General features: G+C 37.7%; 1 protein-coding gene across 3 annotated transcripts in view; it reads left to right on the top strand.

Annotated features, from left to right (window-relative positions):
- Positions 1-23,034, top strand: part of sra (RRM_RCAN_like domain containing protein Sra) — a 114,853-nt gene that overhangs the window by 21,700 nt on the left and 70,119 nt on the right. The window contains exon 2 of one of the 3 annotated variants that reach the window (XM_067785905.1): positions 19,165-21,493. The exons of the other annotated variants lie outside the window; for them this stretch is intronic. Coding sequence (XP_067642006.1) covers positions 19,936-21,372 — 1,437 coding nt within the window. The 5' untranslated portion in view covers positions 19,165-19,935 and the 3' untranslated portion in view covers positions 21,373-21,493. Of the gene's footprint in view, positions 1-19,164; positions 21,494-23,034 lie in introns of those variants that run through there. 3 annotated transcript variants of the gene reach the window in all.

Raw genomic sequence — 23,034 nt, 5'->3', positions numbered from 1 at the left:
GACATAAGTTTTTGTGCACAAAATATTTAATAGCCAATAAGACATTTAAAAAAAATTAAGTTAACGTAAGACATTTTTCCGTATGAATTATATTCAAAAAATAAAGCCGTTAAAAATTTTAACCGTTATAACTTTTTCGAAAAACGGGGAATTCTGAAGCGGATTGAAACCAAATGTGGATTGTAAGGAAACGAACCCGAATCTGACCTTAACTCGATTTGGACTTAACTCGACTTAAGATGCTATATTGCCACAGATATGTATATAAAAAAAATGGGGGGGGGGGGGGGGGGGGAGATCCTTCGTTATTCCCGAAAAATTGAAACTGGCAAGTATAATCCCGCTACTAAAGCCTTTTAAACCAGCTAACGAAGGCGAGTCTTATCGACCGATATAACTAATTTCGCCAGTAGCTAAGACATTGGAAACCGTTCTGCTCCCTCATTTCACGGAAAATCTTCGCCTAGCTACGCATCAACATGGCTTCCGTAAAATGCACAGCACCACCACCGCGCTCAATGCCATTAACAATCAGATTAATTATGGATTAAATGAGCAAAAACCCCATCATAGGACGGTACTCATCGCACTTGACTTGTCAAAAGCTTGTGACACAGTCAACCACGGCACTCTACTCCAAGACATAGCAGGCTCACACCTTCCCGGTTGTCTAAAAAGATGGACCGCTAATTATTTGAGTGATCGGCAGGCGTCGGTTGAATTTCGGAACGACATTTCTAAACCTAGAAAAATTAAAAAGGGGGTTCCACAGGGTGGTGTCCTATCCCCGCTTCTGTTTAATTTTTACATATCAAAACTCCCTTCCCCACCAGAAGGGGTCACAATCATGTCCTATGCTGACGACTGCACGATTATGGCTACAGGACCTGGCCCTTCAGTCGATGAATTAGTTTCTAAAATAAATAGCTATCTCCCCGATCTTTGCGGTTTCTTCACCTCGCCCAACTTAACATTATCACCGACAAAAACCACGGCCACCCTGTTTACGACGTGGAAGGACAATATGTCGCAAATATTGGACGTACGCGTCGATGGTGTCACACTACCGACTGTCAGTCACCCAAAGATCTTAGGGCTAACGTTCGATAATAGTTTAACCTTCAAGGCTCATGCCACCGAGATTGTTTCTAAAGTACAATGTAGGTAGGTTGAACTGGCCGGTCCATGAGGACCTCACATAGACTGATTGAGTCCGTAGTGTTACCAGAAGTTTGTTTTAACGACCAAACTGAAAAACCCTATCAAAAACCAGGACCTATGTTATAAAATACCTCCGTACTCTTGGCAAATATTAGAAGCTTCCTAGGACTTAAGCCACTTGCTGCTTCTAAATCTAACAGCTGTATCACTCCTAATAGCTGAAGTCTTAGCCTGGCAAGTGCAGGGCACGAGCACAGAACGTGCTCGATCGTTTCCTCCTCCAACCCGCACTTCCTACATCTGCTATCACGGACCAAGCCTAATTTAAAGGCATGCGACGCCAGAAGGCAGTGTCCAGTCAGAATACCCGTCATGAGTCTACAGTCCTCTCTTTTTAATGATAGAAGCAACTGTGTTAGTCTAAGGTTGTAAGACCTACACATAATCTTCGACACTTTACAGCCCCGTGCTTGAACCCACGCCTTTCCCGCTTGGTCGATCATGTGCACCTCTCGCCTTCGCTTAATCTCGCCCAATCTAATTGGGACATCTACGGAGCAAGCTTCAAGGGATGCGCCCTTTTTAGCTAGTTCGTCCGCTTTTTCATTCCCATCTATTCCCATATGCCCTGGGACCCAATATAGATGTATGCTTCTCCCTGTCCCGATTCTCTGCTTACACTCTAACACGCATTTATATGCTGTGCTATGCGAGATTATTGCCGTAATTGCTGCTTGACTGTCAATATACAAGTTAACACGGTTGCAGCTTAAGCTATTTTCTTCCAGGGTTTCTACTGCTTTGGTTACGGCTAATATTTCCGCTTGGAAAACGCTACAGTAATCCGGCAGCCTGTAGGATCTGCTTATTTCCGGATCAGCGCAGTATACCGCAGACCCTACTACTTCCACTACTTTGGAACCATCGGTGTTCACATGTATCGCCTCGTCCGCCATTTGCGCACCTTTGCGCCAACCGTCCACCTCTATTGTGGCCTTAAGATCTCCCTCGAAGCGCAGATAGGGAATCATGCAGTCTGTTCGTCTTGTGATTGATGACGCTATACTACTATGGCCATATGGTCGGCGCTCAAGCTGCCCCGAAGCACCGAGCCTGGTTGCGGTCGTTAACGCTTTGTTCTTTGCTACCAGGTCTACAGGTGGGATGTGCAGAGTGGCATACAGTGCAGCCGTCGGGGTTGTTTTCAGGGCTCCCGTAATGCTAAGCATTGATAGCCTGCATACCCCCTCTAATTTTTTAAGGTATGTTGTTTTTTGTGTGGCTTTCCACCAAACAAGAACTCCATAGTATAGAATAGGGCTTACAATCGCTGTAAAAACCCAATGAGAAGAGAGGGTGATAGGCCCCACGTACACCCCAGCATTCTTTTACATGCATAGAGTGCCGTTGAGGCCTTCTTGACCCTCTCCTCCACGTTGAGCTTCCATGGCAGCTTACTGTCTAGGATGATTTCTAGATATTTTGTGCAAGGTTTCTCCTGTAAGGTCACCCCTCCTAACTTAGGCCTGGTCCAATTTGGGACCTTTTACCTCTTTGTAAACAAGACCATATCCGTCTTCTCCGCATTAACTCTCAACCCGACATTAGATGCCCAGGTATGAATATCCCGAAGCGCCCGATCCATCAAAGAACTAATCGTTGGAAGGCACTTTCCACTTATGACAATTGCAACGTTTCACGGGTCCCTCATCGAATTGCCTGAGCAGTTGGTTGATGACCAGCGTCCATAGTAGAGGTGATAGCACCCTTCCCTGCGGCGTGCCCCTGTCCACTGATTTCGTGGCCTCGTACAATCCCTATTGTGATGTAATCTTTCTGCAATTTAACATGCAGCCGATCCATCTGATTAAGGCAGGATGTACTTTAATGTAATTAAGACCATCCATAATCGCCTATTTTTCAACATTATTGAAAGCCCCGGCAATGTCCAAGAAGACTCCTAGAGCATACTCCTTATATTCCAGGGATTTCTCTATGCTAATTACGAACCTATGCAATGCGGTGTCTACCGACTTGCCTTTGGAGTACTCATGCTGTGTTGTGGAGATCAGCTTTTCATCCACGTTGGACTTTATGTACACATCTATCAGCCTCTCAAAGGTTTTGAGCAGAAATGATGTTAAGCTAATGGGTCTATATTCTTTGGGATACACGTGACCGATCTTCCCCGCCTTTGGTAGAAAAGCTACACCTGCAGTTTTCCAAGAGTGCGGTGCATGATTCAGTCTTATGCACCCATCGAATATTATTTTAAGCCATTCCACGACCGCCCTACTTGAGACTTGTAGCATGGCCGGGAATATACCATCTGGGCCCGGCGATTTAAACTTAGAAAACGTCTTCACTGCCCACTCGATCTTGGTATCGGTCACCAAGCCCGGCACTACTAGCTCCGTGATCGAAGTGTGAGTGATGTCTGCTGGCTCCTCTAAACCGTCTCCCGATGGGAAATGTGTATCGAGAAGCACCTCAAGGGATTCCTCACTATTACGTGACAATTCCCCGTTCTCTTTCTTTATTAGTCCCTGGACTATGTTTCCTTTTGCTAGGACTTTTTTCAACCGTGCTGTTTCGCTGGAGCACTCTATGTCCGTACAGAAACTTTTCCATGAGTTTCTCTTCGCCCTGGTAATTTCACGCTTGTAGATCCTAGGTAGATCCCTGTACTCGTCCCGACACGCTTCGCTTTCCGCGGTCTTTGTGAGCTTAAACATTTCTTTTACCTGTCTTCTTAGAAGACTCAGCTCATTGCTCCACCATGGCGGCTTTGCTTTTCATCTGAATCTTCTTAGCGGGCAAGCTTTGTTATACGCAGTCATAAGCGTCCTTGTTAGGAATTCATTCGACTCCTCCAGTTCCTCTACATTAGCAACCTCTTTGGGTTGTCCCAGTTTTTTTTCTACATGTTTCTGGAATTTAGTCCAGTTCGTTGACCTAGGGTTTCTAAAGGTTCCTCCCTTCTCTACCCTCTTTAGGGGGATGCTGAAGCTGATATACGCATGGTCGGAGAAGGATGGTCTATCAAGAACCATCCAATCATTCCTTGATCTATCATGCTCGGAGCTCAATGTAATATCCAGAACATTGCTGCATGTTGGACCAATGTACGTAGGAACATTTCCCCTGTTGGCTATCTGCAAATTGGTTTGCAGGATGTAACAAAACAGATATTCGCCTCACGTTCGTATCTGCTCCTCCTCACGCATTGTGGTGCGCATTTGCATCTGCGCCTATGATCAACCGCCCTTTGCGCCCTTTGCGCCCTTCCTCCTGTACTAGCCTTTTGCACTCCATCGGTGGAACCTCCGCAGCATGGGCCATGTAGCAGGACGCCAGGATAAATGCCTGCTTATTCTTTTGCTCAACGACCACCGCTACGAGATCCTCAGTGGTGTAATTAGGCAGCATATATGAATGCAGCTGTTTCCTTACCATTACTACAGCTCGCACCCGTCCTTCCTTTTGCGCGTAGTAAACGCCAAACCCGCGCGCGCTAAGTCCAGAAACCTTTCCTCCCGATGAGAGCGATGAACCTCAAGGGTTAGGAGGAGTTCGCTCGACGCCACTTTACTGTGTTGGAGGTTTATCTGTAGGACTCGCAGCACCATTGGGCTGTTTGACCCCTCCAGCACCTTCGCCTTGACGTCGTCGTCCTCCCCTTGCCCTTTTGGTTTAGAGTATTCGAGGCCCTCTTCAGCCTCTCGTGACTGTTGTGCCGGTTGTTCCTCTGTGCGAGTCACAGCACCATTTAGCGGTTGGTCCTCTTCTAGCACGTTCGTCGTGACGTCGGGGACCTCCACCTGCCTTTTTTCCCTTAGGCTTTTGCGGTCCTTTTCGACTTCGCGCACCTCTAGCATGTTAGGGTTTTTATCCTCGGGACTTCTTTTCCTGAGTCGCATGTAGATTTTGCCAGTGCCAAAGGACATTTTGCCAAGCTGCGTGTACAAAATATCCTCCGCTTGCTTGTTTATTTGGAAGATGTAGAACTGAACATCCTCGGTAGGCCGAGATACAGTAAGTACCTTCCAATCCTGTGTCGGTATGTTCGGATTCTTATTCTGCAGAAGTCGCAATGTATCCTCCGACTTCATCACGCATGGTATCCATACCTTAACTTTTGGTACCGTGGGGATTTGCGCTTTATCCACCACCTCAAACCGCGCGTTCGTGCCTTGCCTTTGGAGGTTTGGAACCACTTCCTCCAGCCACCGCAAGCTCGCGATGTTGTCGCACGCTATCATCCTCACACCATTATACCATCCCCCCGAATCAAAGGTTGGAAGGGGCTTACTTGCTAATAAGCTCCCTTTCCACAGATCTCCACCTTTCAGTAGTCATTTGTCCGAAAGGACTGCTACGATCAACCAGCGCCACAGTCAGTGACTGCTTTGCCACATCACTCATCTTCTCGGGAAAAGCAGGAGTCTTAGTGTTATCTCCCTTTGGCACCTCCGAGAAAGCCGGAGTCTTAGCGTTAACTCCCTTTAGCGCCTCCGAGAAAGCCGGAGTCTTAGCGTTATCTCCCTTTGGCTTATCTCCTACTTCCGTAATTGGAACTTCCCTCTGACTTGCACCTTTCGAGGTAGTTGCTACCTCGCTATTGGAGCTTTGGGCCTACTTGTCTTGTCTATGCGACTGCCCTGCCTCGCGGCTCTAGGACTGGGTCCTTTCTGCCTCTTGAAAGCAGGCTTGTCGCCTTTCGCCGAACGTTGCTTCTTCCTCCTCGTGCCGGTTGCAGAACCGAGGGTTTCTCGCAGCAAACCTTTTGAACTGCCCTCGACCTACTTCTACCGCTTCATGGGCCCATTCGAAGCGCTTGTTCTCCACTTCTGTTAGGTCGACCACTGCTCCCAAGCGTTGTACAATTCTTAGTGCTGCACGGTACTGCGAGATAGCTCTTTTACTTCCTCTGCTCCGTACCCTTCTCCATTCTTCTACTCCGTTTTCATTTGTGTGCTTCTCCAACACGGAGTTCATTGAATCAGCACTACTCTCGCTCCCCGAGTCCGACACATCGCTTAATTCGTATTTGTCGTCCTTGGATTGTGACTCAGTCCTCCACTTTTAATACAACAACAACAACAACATGTATATGAAAAACTGCTTATGTGACGGGACTTCAACACTTTATTTAATTCCGCCCAATTAATTTGTGGTTTTGACCTTTACTTTATTCCTTAAAAACAAATATTAAATTTCACACGTTTTTCATTTACTAATTTCTGTTGCCAATAGCAAACAGCACGTTCTGAGCCGCTGCTAAATAAAAACAAGTAAGGAAGTCTAAGCTCGGGTGAAACCGAACATTACATACCCAGCTGTACATTTGAAATGCTGTTGTTGTTTGTTTTGTGTGCTTAATAGTGTTACAAGGTTGCACAATAATACATATGCATATGGTTCTATTCTGAACTAATTTTCGTTTAAAAAAAGCAAAAAGGATACAGAGGCTAACACTAATGATCTTGAGCGGGTAATAATGCAGTTTTCCTTCAGATATGGGGATTTCCCTACTGGGTGTTTTTAAATAAAGGTATAACAGAACAATAAACATAAACACACAAGTGTCATTGTACTAAAAAGTGTTATTACAAAAAAAGGGCAGGGTTATTAACGAAATTTTCCAACTTTTACTAGAAATAGCTTATTACCTGCATCTACGCACTTTTACAAAATCTTTTATATAAAAGAAGGCGATTTAACCGATTTAGTCCATTTTTACTGAAAATGTTCCCTGTTAAAAGGCATACATGTGCACCAAATGTTTCGTCGAGTTATGGCTCCAGAAACTTTGGGAAATGCATTGTAAGAAAGGGGCAGTGCCACGCCCATTTTTCAAGATTTGAATTTTTTCCCCTTTCTTGTTATAATGGCACAAAATACTATTGGTACAAAACTATTTTTGCTAAGATTTAACATATTGTAACGAATTTACTTGCAATTTCCCTTATTTGCAATCTTCTACTAAGTTCGAATCACTAAACTGTTGAATAAATAACTCCAATATTGAATAATGGAAAAATGGCCTTTATTAAAGTACTTCACAATAACACTTATACTTTGCAACTAGCCTGCTTAATAACCAAACTGACTGATAGCTTAAATGAAACTCTACTATTGCCCGACAGATTGCGTGCTTAATCAAAAACTGATTATAGCGCCTCTACCGCTGGTGCTTTTATACTCTGTGATTTCCTCGTGGCATCTTCTAGGCGCTTCCAGAATTTACTTAGTCACCGCCATATAATTATAACTACAGATGCACGTATATAGCTTCTCATATGCTTGTATTTGTGAGCGACACTTCCACAATTACTATTGCATACTTTTTGGAGCATCTCAGATATCTGCATGTGTTTATGCATCTCTTCTCTGCTGCGTGTACGTACATATGTGTAGACATAATGATTTATTCGTTTATGTAGATACTGTGTAGTGACTGCCTGCTTTATTGTTGTTGTGACTTCATTTACTTAGCATCAGACTAGGGATGTGAGTATCACTTAGTGTCACTCATATTCGTCACAATATTATTTTTGCCTAGGACCCTTTTTAAAGTCATTTATATAAAAGTGGCGTGGCCCTTAACCGATTTCGTTAACTTTTCTTCAAAGCATTCCTTATAGTAAAGGCAACCTCTCTGCCGAATTTTGTTACGATTTTTGATTTATGATTAATAATATTTGTAAAATTGATTTTGTCACAAGTGGGCGGTACCACGCCCATTTAAAAAATTTTTTTTAATTTTTATGAAGATTCTCAATATCAGTCCACACGTCAAATTTCAACATTCTAGGTGTATTATTTACTAAATAGTTAATTAAGTTTTTTGTGTTAACTAATATGTTATATATGTAAAAAGTGGGCGCGGTTATCATCCGATTTCGCTCGTTTTCAATACCAATCTATTCTGGGTCCAGATAAGCTCGTGTACCAAATTTGGTGAAGATATCTCAATATTTACTCAAGTTATCGTGTTAACGGACAGACGGACGGACGGACGGACGGACATGGCTCAATCAAATTTTTTTTCGATACTGATGATTTTGATATATGGAAGTCTGTATCTATCTCGATTCCTTTATACCTGTACAACAAACCGTTATCAAATCAAAGTTAATATATATAAAAAAACACATATGAGGAATATTTGTTTTGTGCTTTTATCATAAACTTCTCAAACAAAATTTCCTCAAATTTTTAAATCTTATTTAATTCCATTTCACTACACAATCATACTGGCACTTAAATTTAGATTAAAGTCTGCACTTTTATATTGGCTGTTGCATAAATATGTACAGCGTGCTTACCACCCCCACCCGCTTTTTTTCTCCTAAAAAAAAATTGAAACATGCTCGTGCTATGCAATAACTAGGCAATTTATAACACATGCATAGGAACTTTCATGGCTTTACTTTCTAGTCATTAGAATCAGTTGAGTGTTGTTGACAGCAGTCGAAGCAATGCAAAAATATGATTACTTTTGTTTTTGGTATAGTAAAAGTTTTATTTTTTTTTTTTTCATATCTAACTACTTGTATGAATATCTACAAAAATACCATCCATAGTAGCATTTAAAATAGATTGCAATATTTTTGCTGTCTTTTACTGAAATAGAAATTGAACTGAATGTATTCACTTGGAAAATTGTATGCAAATTCCTATCATTTTTCATTTGATGCTGAGTTGAATGAGGAAGGTTTTAGATTGTTCCATATATAGCAGCCCATGAGCTATGACGCGTTTTATGCATTGGTTTTTATTAAATTTGGCAAAAATATGCTGTTGTTGTTGTTTTTGTAGCGATAAGGACACTCCCCGAAGGCTTGGAGGAGTGTTATCGATGTTGATGGTCCTTTGGCGTGTGCAGATCCGGTACGTTCCAGTAACAAGCACCATAAAGATATTAGCCCGACCATCTCTTCAGGGATTTAGTATGATCACATGAAACCTTCAGGGCCGTCCCGCCCTCACACCCCCTAGATCCATGAGGGGGGGTCGCCAGATCTTCGGCGGTTAAATAAACAGATTCCACAGATGGATGAGGTTGAAAATCGGGTTAGAGAAATTTTATATTGCGCGGGCAACCCCTTGAAAGGGTTGCGCTACACAACCTAGTCGCCTCTTACGGCAGGCATACCTGTCGTGGGTATATTCTAAGCACCCAAACCCGTAGGGGATATTTGTAGGTGATTTTTGATTTGTGAATTTTTCATAAATTTGGGCAAGTTGGAGTTCATAATCATCTCCGCTGCCTCAGAATTTTTTTCAAAAATACTTTAACTCTGTTGCTAATGTTTTAAATATAGGTTGAAGGAAAGCGTTCTTGAAACAAATTCTGGAATAGGACGTACAAAAAATATTTATTATCGAAATTTTCGCCAATATATCCTTAATAGGTTTCTACAAATATTTCCAATTGAGGCCTAAACTAATACTGAAATAAGACAAACTTCTTTGCTAACTGCATTGTGTATTTTAAAATGTGCTAAAATTTTTCGCTGCTATTTTTGTGATCACAACTTTATATATACAAAAATTTATTTACATATGTTTACAAGAGTAGCACATTTAGCGTTATGTAAATATAAATATACCAGCAGATCCGGCAGACGTTGTTCTGCCTTAACTTTGGTATATCTGCATGAGTTATAAGAAGCTTTTACCTCTTACTCTCACTCCGCCTTTTTCTTGTCCTTCTATTTACTCCGCCTTCTGTTTTTATTTTTTTATGCGTCTCTTTCTCCCTCGCCGCATTTTCCGTCACTTCTTTTCCGCTATATCTTCGTCTGAGCCCCTTTCCTCTTCTCTCTAGTTCTTATTCTTCTTCATTCCTTATTTCCAGTCACAGTTCCAGTTACATTCCCAGTCCCTCTCCTGGTCCCAGTCGGTCCCTGGTTCATTTTCCGGCAAAAAGTGTCGTAAATACTAATCTAGGCAAAGGGCTAAATACTAAAAACTACAAATTTGAATAAAAGTGGGGAGTGGTTTCTCCATAAGCTGCATACAAACATACATCCTTCTTTATATTGTAACGAATTTAGTGCAATTCCTCTTATTTCACACCTTCTACTAACGTTCGTATCACTAAATTGTTGAATAAATAACTCCAATATTCAATAATGCAAAATGACCTTTATTAGACTACTTTGAAAGTACTTCACAATACCACTGATACCTCACAACCAATAGCTCCAATAGCTTGCTTAAATCAAACTGATGACGGACTACTCAGCTTCTGCTGCTTTTAAACTCTCTGTCCAAATATCTAGACGGTTCTTCTTCTAGAATCCTCTACCTGCTCACCAGCCATACGCGGGTGTATTTGTAGTGTGTAACCATATGCGTGTGTATATGTGAGCGAAGTAGTAGCTGATGATGACATGCGTGTACACGATGATTAATTTGTTTACGTACATATAAGTGTGGCAGATTGCTTTATTGTTTTTGTTGCTTTATTTACTTAGTATCAGATTAGTGATGTGAGTATATTCGTCACAATATGTATACAGATAGATGAAATCTCCTTAGTGCAAAAACATTAGCATATACATACATACAAACATACTAAATATAGAACTTTTGTTTAAGAATTTTAATGAAATGAAAAAATGAATTTAACTTAGTAATAGAAAAGAAATTAAAAAAAATTATTAGAAATTAGCGTTTTTACAACCCCCTTTTAAAACCAAGGCATCACTGTGATGCATTTGCATGTCGTAAACATAGTTGTGTGGGTTTTTTATTCAACCGTTTTAAAAAATGAAGGTATCACTGTGACACAATTGCAGATCGTAAAATTGCTTGTGTTGTTTTTTTTAAGCCACCACAAGACACAGCAGGTAGAATTGAAATTGCCCCTACCCAAAAGTTCGACCCAAAGCGGGGGACATCAGAATTCGTTTTAGAGGTATGGTTCCTTCGGCAAAGTTTCTTATTTTGATCCCTAGAATACGATTTTCATAGAGCAATGAGCAATTTTTAAATCGACCCGCCTTAATATACATATAATGTAAAGCTGATATGAAATGAAAATACATACATAAATTCATACATACCTATAAATGTACTCCCGAATATAAATGACACTAGCGAAGCTATTTATGTACGTATGTTATGCATAACGTCCCACTCAACGCAAGTTTGCTCGCACAGTTCACAGCGAACAAACACACGCACTGCATTTTTTGGTAAAAATTTTACTTTTGTTTAAACAATTATAAGAAAGGAATCAAGTATTTTTTTGATGCAGATCGAAGGTATATATATCAAAGTTTTACTGCAAAGAAGAAATATTTAAACCGATCCATCCGCTTTGAATTTAGGTATAGCTGTGTAAACAAGAATTTTATGATTTTGTACTACGTTTTGGAAATTTGCCACGCCCTTTAATATATACCTTACAATTATATTGAAAATGTCTATTTCACATAGCTAAGCTTTCAAATGCAAAAAGCCGTGTTTAAATCGAAGAATTCTGTGTGAAGTGATGGGCGTACAATGACATTTGTGTTTAAAATATGTAGATAAATATGTACATATATATGTACGTATGTAAATAGGTTTTCTGATGACAATAGATATTCTTTACATTCTTTCTCTTATCGCCGGCATTGCGGAAAAGTCAATTAGTGCTTATCTATTTACTATATAAACACCAGGCATGCTTAACGAACGAAACGATATCATTTCGTTACGATAATCAACGTTAATAAACGAAACGAAGTCATTTCGTTTCGTTTATTAACGTTAAGAACGACAAATTAACGTTAATTTGACGATCTTAACGTTAATAAACGAAACGAAGTGACTTCGTTTCGTTTATTAGCGTTGATTATCGTAACGAAATGATATCGTTTCGTTCGTTAAGCATGCCTGATAAACACTTACAAATATACGTAATACATTGTTTTGCAATAGCATCATATAAAAGCTGCTTTCCTCACAATGAGTATATATTACAGGGCCACAAAATTACAGATATTTTCAAAATTCAATTTCAAAAAATCAGGTAGGCACTATCTTATTTTGATGTGTAAACATCTTTGCTGACGGTATGGAGGAATCCTGAGTGTAAGCGTCAGCACAAGCGCAGTCATTTTAAGTTGTATGCTAGGGGTTATATGTAGGATGTAAATGAAGACGTAGTGTGTAGTTTTGGTATGATGTCTGGAGTAATAAAGAATAATAGTGTAAGTATAGTCACTACACTTGCCATAGTATGTGGTAGAGTAGATATGAACAAAATCTCACAGGAACTCAAGGCAAACATATCACCTATATATGAATTAAGGTCTCTGAGCATATACAAAATTTTTTTGCATGCAAGTGCTCCAACAGATGTATACACTGCTGTTTTGTTGGAAATAAAGAGCCAGAGCAGACATGGGCAAATTCGCAATTTTTATTATTGATGCAAAAAGTGTAGACAAAAACAAAGCACGTGGTTGTGTATTTAGGTTTAAGTTAAAATTAGTTTCTTTTCAGATTTTTATTGGTTGTAACATCTTTGTAGATTATTTGGTTAGATTCATATGCAGTAATAGAGTGCAAACAAAGAAAAAATAACAATTAAATTAAATTTGAAAAGTCAATTGTTTTTGTTTTTATCGGCCTATTGATAAATGATTCAAGGTTCAATTCGAGCTCAAGGCCAGAACAATAATTTTTGTCTAATGATAATTATGGCTATTTTTTAATTTTTCTAAATTTGAAAAATTGTATTTTGTTTTTGGAATAGTAAGTAGAAAATGACAATAAACAAATCCAGCATTATCAGTGATTTGCAACAGATGGCGCAACACTGAATAAATATAGTTGGTAAAAAGGAATAGAAGTAGCAATTTGCCAGTCAAAAAAACCACCGCTGTATAGCTAAATGGTTAGCGCAGCGTGCCTAAAGCGTACTGATGATGAAGGTTTAGCACCCTTCGAAACGGATCTATCTGCGCAGCTATGGCAGGTTGTCTGAAAAATTTTCTACTTAAAAAATAAAAAAATGTAAAGCGCGATAACCTCCGAAGAGATCTAAGGCCGAGCTTCTCTTCCAATTTGCGTCGTGCTCCTCTTGATTTTTCCCTACAAATTGGCCGGACGGCACCTACATGTTTTATGCCGACTCCGAACGGCACCTGCAAGGCAGATGAGTTTTCACTGAGAGCTTTTCATGGCAGAAATACAATCGGAGCGCTTGCCAGTCACTGCCGAGGGGCGACCCCGCTTAGAAAAATTTTCTTCTAATTGAAAAATCTTATTTCTAAAATTTTGATGTTGCTTTGCCCGGGAGTTGAACCCAGGGCATACGGTGTGATAGGCGGAGCACGCTACCATTACACCACGGTGGCCGCCAAATTTTCTACTTACTATTCCAAAAACAAAATAAAATTTTTCAAATTTAGAAAAATTAAAAAATATCAATAATTATCATTAGAAAAAAATTATGGTTCTGGCCTTGAGCTCGAATCGAAACTTGAATCATTTGAAAAGTTAAATAAAATAAAATGAAATAAAACAATATAAAATAAGATAAATAAAAGTTTAATAAAAAAAAAAATAAAAAAAAAAATTTAAAAAAAAAATATATAAATTAGAATACAGTAAAATAAAAAAAATTTTATAAAATAAAATAAAGTAAAGTAAAAATAAATAAATTCTAACTCGCGATCTAATAAATAAATAAATCGAAATGAAGTAAAGTATAATAAATTGAATTAAAATGAAATTTGTTAAGTTACACAACAACAAAGGCATCGCATAATTGAACGTGTTTGTAACAGTTCAGTTATCGCAGGAGTGCGGGATCGATTCCCACTCCCGGGAGAAAAGACTTTGAAGAGATTTACAAGGTATATTCGAAATTGTTTAAATTTTTCCCAAGCTATTATATAAATTAAATTATTTAGTTTGAATAAAATAAAATTTAATTTAATTTAGTTACACAGAGTTTTACTGGATTAATTATCCGTTTAATATCGAAATTTTGTGTTTATCATCGAAAAATTATCCATATGTTATCGATTTCTTATTGGAGTGTTATCAAAAAGTTATCTATTTGCTATGAAAAAGTTATCAACTACTTACGGTTACTTGTTTTAGGAAACTTTGTTATCGTAGTCTGACTTATTTGTTCTTGGAGTGTTATAGAAAATTCGTTATTAAAAATGTGTCGGTTTTCTATCGGAAAAATATCAATTTCTTATCGGAGTGTTATCGGCATGTTATCGATTTGTTAACGCTATCTTATATATAAAACTCTCGTGTCACATTATTTGTATTTGTATTTGTGGTTAAACTCCTTCGAAACAGCTCGACCGACTCATGAGATCTTGTAAACATATTGAGTGGATCTGAGAATCGGATTTAATCTATTTTTCATACCATGAAATGATAAGAGTTAATTAATTGTTAATTGTTTTTTTTTTTTGTTAGACAACATTTCTTGTTTTAATTTTTTTTATGAAGGCGTTTCACAGATTTTTTTCATTGTTATCATTATTTAACAGAGTTGCCACCTAAATTTTATTATTGATATTTATAGGAAACCTGCAGAACTTCTGAAGCAAAGTTAAATTACGTTGAGCTAGGTTCGGTCACTCGGGTATTTATTTTTTCAACTCAACGTGGAATGTAGGAGAAAGCGCTGGTTTATGGGTTTGATATGTGTTAAATTTCGGGAATGAAGATTAAAGACTTCAATAGATGAATTTTCCAATGAATGACAAGAGTAAGAAATTACCTTTATTGTTATATTTTAAAATTTGAACAGCTCGAGATTTTTTCAAAATGCATTGATGGAGGTCTGAATAAAAGACAGTTCCACTAGATGAACATCAATTAATTGTTTACGAAATTTTGAGCGGCCTAATCTAAATACATGCTTATCTACGCCTCCTTCAGCTGCCCCTTTTTTCAAATTAGTGACAATTGTTTCACTGCTGATACCTGTTACGCCTTCCAAGTAAAATTGTACTTATTTTTGCATAAATAAATATGGATAATAAAAATGTTTCCAACATTTGAATTTGTTACTTTACTTATACATATATGTATGTAGTATTTATTTTTATTTTAACAAGTTTTTATGCTCACCAAAAAATTTATTTCAATTTACGTATGCCACTGTCGAATGACGTAGAAAGCTTAAAAATAGTCCATTGAAATCATTGCATATATTTAGACGAACATGCGTGAATTTAGTACTTTGATTGATGCTGTTTAGGTCAATGTTTTTGTTGTATATTTTCTGACGCAATTTAATGTTTGTATTGGTTTTTATCTCCAAAAAACAATTTCCTGAATTGGGAACGATATTTTTGTCTGAGATGTTTGGTTTTCATTTATCATGTTTTTTATATTCAGCGTGCTTTGCACACAGAGTATATTAACTTTGATTGGATAACGGTTGGTTGTACAGGTATAAAAGAATCGAGATAGATATAGACTTCCATATATCAAACTCATCAGTATCGAATAAAAATTTGATTGAGCCATGTCCGTCCGTCCGTCCGTCTGTCCGTCTGTCCGTTAACACGATAACTTGAGTCAATTTTGCGGTATCTTGATGAAATTTGGTACGTAAGTTCCTGGGCACTCAACTCAGATCGCTATTTAAAATGAACGATATCGGACAATAATAACCACGTTCACTTTTTCGATATCGAAAATTTGGAAAAACCGAAAAATTACCAAAGACGGATAAAGCGATGAAACTTGGTAGATGGGTTGACCTTATGACGCAGAATAGAAAATTAGTAAAATTTTGGACTATGGGCGTGGCACCGCCCACTTTTAAAAGATGGTAATTTAAAAGTTTTGCAAGCTGTAATTTGGCAGTCGTTGAAGATATCATGATGAAATTTGGCAGGAACGTTACTCCTATTACTATATATGTGTTAAAAAAAAATTAGCAAAATAGGATGAAGAACACACGCCCACTTAAAAAAAATTTTTTAAAGTCAAATTTTAATAAAAAAATTTTATATTTTTACAGTATATAAGTAAATTATGTCAACATTCAACTCCAGTAATGATATGGTGCAACAAAATATAAAAATAAAAGAAAGTTGCAAAATGGGCGTGGCTCCGCCCTTTTTCATTTAATTTGTCTAGAATACTTTTAATGCCATAAGTTGTACAAAAATACCAATCCTTGTGAAATTTGTTAGGGACTTAGATTCTATGACGATAACTGTTTTCTGTGAAAATGGGCGAAATCGGTTGAAGCCATGCCACAGTCGACCGTCTGTCCTTCCGCTCGGCCGTTAACACTATAACTTGAGCAAAAATCGATATATCTTTACTAAACTTAGTTCACGTACTTATCTGAACTCACTTTATCTTGGTATAAAAAATGGCCGAACTCCGACTATGACAACACCCACTTTTTCGATATCGAAAATTACGAAAAATGAAAAAAATGCCATAATTCTATACCAAATACTAAGAAAAGGGATGAAACATGGTAATTGAATTGCCTTATTGACGCAAAATATAACTTTATAGAAAACTTTGTAAAATGGGTGTGACACCTTCCATATTAAGTAGAAGAAAATTAAAAAGTTCTGCAGGGCGAAACCAAAAGTCCTTGGGATATTGGCAGGAATACTCCTCGTGGTATTACATACATAAATAAATTAGCGGTACCCAACAGATGATGTTCTGGGTCACCCTGGTCGACATTTTGGTCGATATCTTGAAAACGCCTTCACATATACAATTAAGGGTCACTCCCTTTTAAAATCCTCACCAATACATTTAATTTGATACCCATATCGTACAAACACATTCTAGAGTCACCCCTGGTCCACCTTTATGGCGATATCCCGAAATGGCGTCCACCTATAGAACTATGGCCCACTCCCTTTTAAAATACTCTTAAATACCTTCCATTTGATACCCATGTCATAGAAACACATTCCAGGGTTACCCTAGGTTCATTTTCCTACATGGTGATTTTCCCTTATTTTGTCTCCAAAGCTCTCAGCTGAGTATATAATGTTCGGTTACACCCGAAATTAGCCTTCTTTACTTATTTTTTATTTATCAAACGTTTTTTTTTTTTTCAAGTCTATTTAATATTATTTATTTATTTATTTTTTTATTTTAGATTTATTATTACAATTTTTTTCGCTATATTTAACTTGTTTGTACCGCCTTCCTTTTTTACTTTACGTGGCTTTTTTTAATATGTTCAAAGTTTATTTTTTCTCTCTTCTCGTAATGAAAATTTTGCGCTAATGCTTCTGACATGCAACAATAAAAAGGCGTTACAATTGCAAACTGTTTTGCAATTTATGTAATCAAGTAGCAAATAAGAGGATTTCATGCATTGAAACAGCAGCAGCAATAAAGTTTCTTCTTGTTTGCCAAGTGCACCTCCTGTACAAGAGGATGTAAATGTCTTTTTCATAGCTTTTTTTTCATGTCACAAACTTATGTTTACCAATAGACAGCTGGAGAGCATTTACAAAAACTAGAGTTCGCCCAGTGTATGAAATTCAACCACTGCAGTGGTCTCTAATAACACCACGTAGAACAACAACACACCATAATCTTTGCTTTTCTTTCCATTGGTTTCCATTCCTATTCTTTCCTTCCTTTCCTTTTCTTTCCTTTCCCTTAGTTTTCATTCCATTTCCTTCACATCCTTTCCCTCCCTTTTCTTTCCTTTCCTTTCCTTTCCCTTAGTTTTCATTCCTTTTCTTTCACTTCCTTTCCGTTTACTTTCCTTTTCTTTCTTTTTATTTCCTTTACTTTCCTCTCTTTCCCCTTCATTTTTTCTCTTACTTCGCTTTCTAACGTTACTATTTTTACTTTATTAATTTTATATTTTTATTTTTATTTAATCTATTTAACTTTTTATTTTATTTTATTTTTTTTATTTTTAAAAAAATTATTATTGGCCTTTAAATCTTTAAAATTTATTAAACTATTTTATGAGCTCGAGGCCTTATCCAAATAAAAAACGCAGTATAAATATTTTATATTTGTATTTTTATTTTATATTCGATATTTCGACTTCAGTCTAAAGTCATCATCAGGACTGTGAAACAAAACAAAACAAAAACAAATTGTATAACATTTTCAAAAATCAACCATAAAACAAATACCACTTACACAATTGAGTATGTTATACAGACTAACCATACCGCGCATTGTTGTTGCCTTAAAACTAAGTCCCGATACACATGTGCGCAGTGGTCAGTGTCCGCTTTAAAATTCATCCTTGTACTATTAGGGATATGAAGCATTTCCAAAGTAAATCTTTTATTATAATTTCTCTCCTCCTGTAAAAAAGCTACATTATCGAAGTCTTGATAATGCTCCGTATCTTTACAATGGGCTGACAAGGCCATCTTATTTTATGAATAATTGTTTCTTAACTTAATATTAGATCTGTGAGCGGAAGTCCTTGTCTTGAGTTTTAATTTTATTGTCCCCACATATAAGTTAGCACCAACTAAGTCAACATTCGAGCTGACGCTAACGTAAAGAGCTTAGTCAGCAATACGCAAGTTGATGGCTCAAAATACTTAATAATAATTTTGAAGCAAACAGGAAAAGGCCCAGACGCCTGATCAGCAAAAACACAAATATTGTGAACGACATCCGGAATTGAATTGGGAACAACATCCGGCATGCGCCGAACGAAATAATGCTGGCACAGGTAGAATTAAGTTATATTTAGAACTAATTTACCATTTTTAAGTCAGTCAGTTGTAAGCAGTTAGTTGTAAACGTTTAGTTTTAATTAGTGAGTAACAAAGTAAGGTCTTACGACCAATAATTAAAATTAGTGAATAAATAATAATAAAGGTCTTGAGACCCAAAAAAAAAAATTATTTTTTTAGTATCCTTAACAAAGGATACAATAATTGGCGCCCGAGCTAAAAGGCTTGGCCTGGTAAAGTTATAGTGTTGTAAAATCGGTATAAAGCTTAATAAAGTGCCGCGAAGGAAACTGTTATCAAAAAATTCCAAAAGTGCCACCAGTATAGCATTAACTTTCAAAAAAAGTGCCACAATACAAAAAGTGCCACAATAGAAAGAAAACCGGTAGGAAAAAAACTTTCAATAAGTACCACAAATAATAAAGTGCTACGAAAGAAAAACTATTCCAATTTGTATTACTAAACGATACCTATAAGAAGAGGCGTGAAAGGGGTAGCGAAAACTTACAAACTTCCCGGACGCCCCAACGATACCAGCCAAGGAGCCACCCCCAGCAACAAGGTATAAGCCAGTGTACCACGAGTACCGCCAGGAAAAGGGTAAAATACACACTTATCGAGATGGAGCTGAAATTAATGTAAGAAAATATTTATATATTTAAGAAAAATATTTAAAACAAAAAAATTCAAATCTACTAAATTTTGAAATTTCATCTTAAAAACGCATATTTGAAAAATTTAGAAAGTAATGAGCGAAAGATTTTTTTTTTAAGGAAAAAGAAAAATATTGAAAAATAAGTAACTTTCAAAAAGATTTATAGGAATTAAAAATCATAAAAAAATAAGAGAAGTAAATTACTACTTAAAAATTACAATTACGAAATTCGAATACTTATTGTGGAAGTCACTCAAAAATTTAAATAATTTAGAATTTAATAACTTGTGAAAGTGCGGAAATAAAAAAAAAAAAAAAAAGAAAAAATTTAGGAAAATCCTTTTCAAGACAATCGTAATTTTTTTGTGATTTAAGAAGTCCAGAAAATCAAATCCCTTACCGAAAGAAAAAAATCAAAAATTCCTTACAATGTCAAACCCAAACAATTTGATTAGACCCTCAATGCTTGGAGCTAACCCTCCTGCTGCACCACCAGCACCGCCAAGCGCTAATAACCAAATTTCACCAGACTTGGCCAATATGATAAAAAGCATGATATCCCTAGCCATAGAGGCAAGCGTGCCTAATATAGTACAGAGTGTCCTTAACAACACAACAAATCCCATCATAACTGATCAAACTATAGACGCCCAATTCCAAAATAATATGAGTGAAATGGATAAGATTCCAGATGTTGTACGTTCATTAAGAGAATTCTCAGGAAATGCCTCAGAGTTTAGCTCCTGGAAAAAGAGTGTTGAAAGAATTTTGAGAATTTATGAACCCTCAAAGGGCACACCTAGATATTTCGGCATTTTGAATGTTATTAGGAATAAGATAATTGGAAAGGCAGACATAGCTTTAGAATCGTACAACACCCCTTTAGATTGGACAGCAATTTCCCGCTGTCTAACTACCCACTACGCCGACAAACGAGACATATGCACTTTAGAGTACCAAATGACATGTCTCATACAAGGACGAATGTCCATTAATGAGTTCTACCAGAAGGTATACGGACACCTATCACTACTTTTAAATAAAATAGGCTGTATGGAGATAGGTGAAGAAGCAGTTCACCTGTTAACTGAGAATTACCGAGCTAAGGCCCTCGACACCTTCGTCAGAGGACTTTCGGGCGATCTCCCCAGGTTACTTGGCATAAAGGAACCAAAGAGTTTGCCAGAAGCCTTACACCTTTGCCTGAAGCTCGAAAACCAAAACTTCAGGGCATACCACGCGAACAACCAGATGTCTAACTCCCGTCAACAAAGCTTTAATTCTCCGAATCCACGACAGCAGCACTTCACGGTAAAATACCCCCAGCCGCAATCTTACCAACAACTCCAACCACAATCAAGGTTTTATCCCGAACTAGCACACCTACCTCAACCCATATCAAATCCCATTCCACAAAACTATCATCAACAAAATTTGAATCCTCCCAACTATCAGCTATACGCCAACCAAAACCCAAACCAGGTAAATAGATACCAACCACAAAACCCTTTTAACCAACAACACCACGCTCCTCCAAGACCACCTAAACCACCTCAACCCATGGACGTAGACGAAAGCGTCAGGACAAGAGCGGTAAATTATATGAACCGCCCTAAAGCTCAAGAAATGGGCAAACGGCCACCTAATACATCAATGATAAACCATCCCCCTATCAAAGTTCAAAGGAACTTTCACATAAACACCGACGGAGCGACGGATAGCCAACACTACCATAACCAACACTACCATGACCAATACTACCAAGACCAATACTACGAAGATCTAAACGACCACAATCAGAACACAACCTTTAACAACGAAAAGGAAGAACCGCAGGATCTGAGTGATGTACATTTTTTAGATTGAACAGCTCTTCGTTACCCTACTTTAGATGCAGGACGAAGAGCGGCGAAATTTTAAACATTTTAGTGGACACTGGATCTAACAAAAATTATATCCAGTCCAGCTTAGTAACAAAATCAATAGAAAACGACAACCCCTTTTTTGCAAATTCTGTCGGGGGAAAAATCAAAATTACCCATCACACTTATCTCAACCTCTTCAACTTAGAAAACTACAAGCTTAAATTCTTCTTACTACCCACTCTCAAAACCTTTCATGCAATACTAGGCAATGACAGCCTAAAGGAACTCTCAGCGGTCATACATACAAAAGAAAATTTTATGGTTATAGCAAACATAAAAAAAATCTTTTTAAGACAATACAGTGTACAAAATGTTAACACAATACAAATTCGGGACCAACACATGACCACGGAAGAAAAAAACGAAATTAGACAATTAGCACAGAAACACCGTAATTTATTTTCAGAGCCAAACGAAAAATTAACTTATACAACAAAAGTAGTTGCCGAAATTCGCACAAATTCTGACACACCAATATACTCAAAATCATACCCATATCCCATGAGCCTTAAGCAGGAAGTTGAAACTCAGGTAAACAAACTGCTAGAGGACGGAATAATACGCAAATCAAGATCCCCATACAACTCACCCGTCTGGGTCGTGCCTAAAAAGGACGATGCCTCAGTGGAAAAAAAATTTCGAATGGTCATTGATTACAGGAAACTTAATCAAGTAACAATCGCAGATAGGTACCCAATACCCGCGATAAACGAGGTACTTTCCCAATTAGGAAAGAATCGAATTTTCTCAGTGATTGACTTAAAAAGCGGTTTCCATCAAATTCCTCTTAAGGAATCTGACGTGGAAAAAACAGCCTTTTCAGTGAACAACGGAAAATACGAGTTCACGAGACTTCCTTTTGGCTTAAAGAACGCCCCTGCCATCTTTCAACGGACACTGGACGACATACTTAGGGAACACATAGGTAGAATTTGCTATGTATACATAGACGATATAATTATATTTAGCGAGGACGAAAAAACGCACGCTGAACATATCGACACAATTTTCGAAACTCTGAACAAGGCAAACATGAAAGTCCAGATTGACAAATGCGACTTTTTCAAAAAGAAAGTGGAATTCCTGGGATTTGTCGTCTCTTCCGACGGAATCTCTACAAACCCAGCCAAAGTACAATCAATAACAGATTTCCCCTACCCCAAAACAATTAAAGACTTACGCTCATTCTTGGGTTTATCCGGATATTATAGAAGATTCATCCAAGATTATGCGAAATTAGCAAAACCACTGACATCCCTACTTCGAGGAGAGGAAGGAAGAATGTCTAAAAGCAGTTCAAGGAAAATTCTAATAAATTTGAATGAAAAAGCAAAAGAAGCATTCAATAAAATTAAAGCCACCCTCACATCCAAAGATGTTATCCTACAATACCCCGATTACAGTAAAGGTTTCGACTTAACTACAGATGCCTCACAATATGCCATAGGCGCAGTTTTGGAACAGAATGGCAAACCGATCACATTTATTTCAAGAACATTAAACAAAGCTGAAGAAAATTATGCAGTAAATGAAAAGGAAATGCTTGCAATAATTTGGGCTTTAAATTCCTTCAGAAATTACCTATACGGCACAGCAAAAGTTA

The sequence above is a fragment of the Eurosta solidaginis genome, chromosome 1, assembly GCF_040869045.1.
Source record: "Eurosta solidaginis isolate ZX-2024a chromosome 1, ASM4086904v1, whole genome shotgun sequence".
Classification (NCBI taxonomy): Eukaryota; Metazoa; Arthropoda; class Insecta; order Diptera; family Tephritidae; genus Eurosta; species Eurosta solidaginis.
Note: the sequence above shows the minus strand (reverse complement) of the source record. Positions and strands in the feature narration are given on the sequence as shown.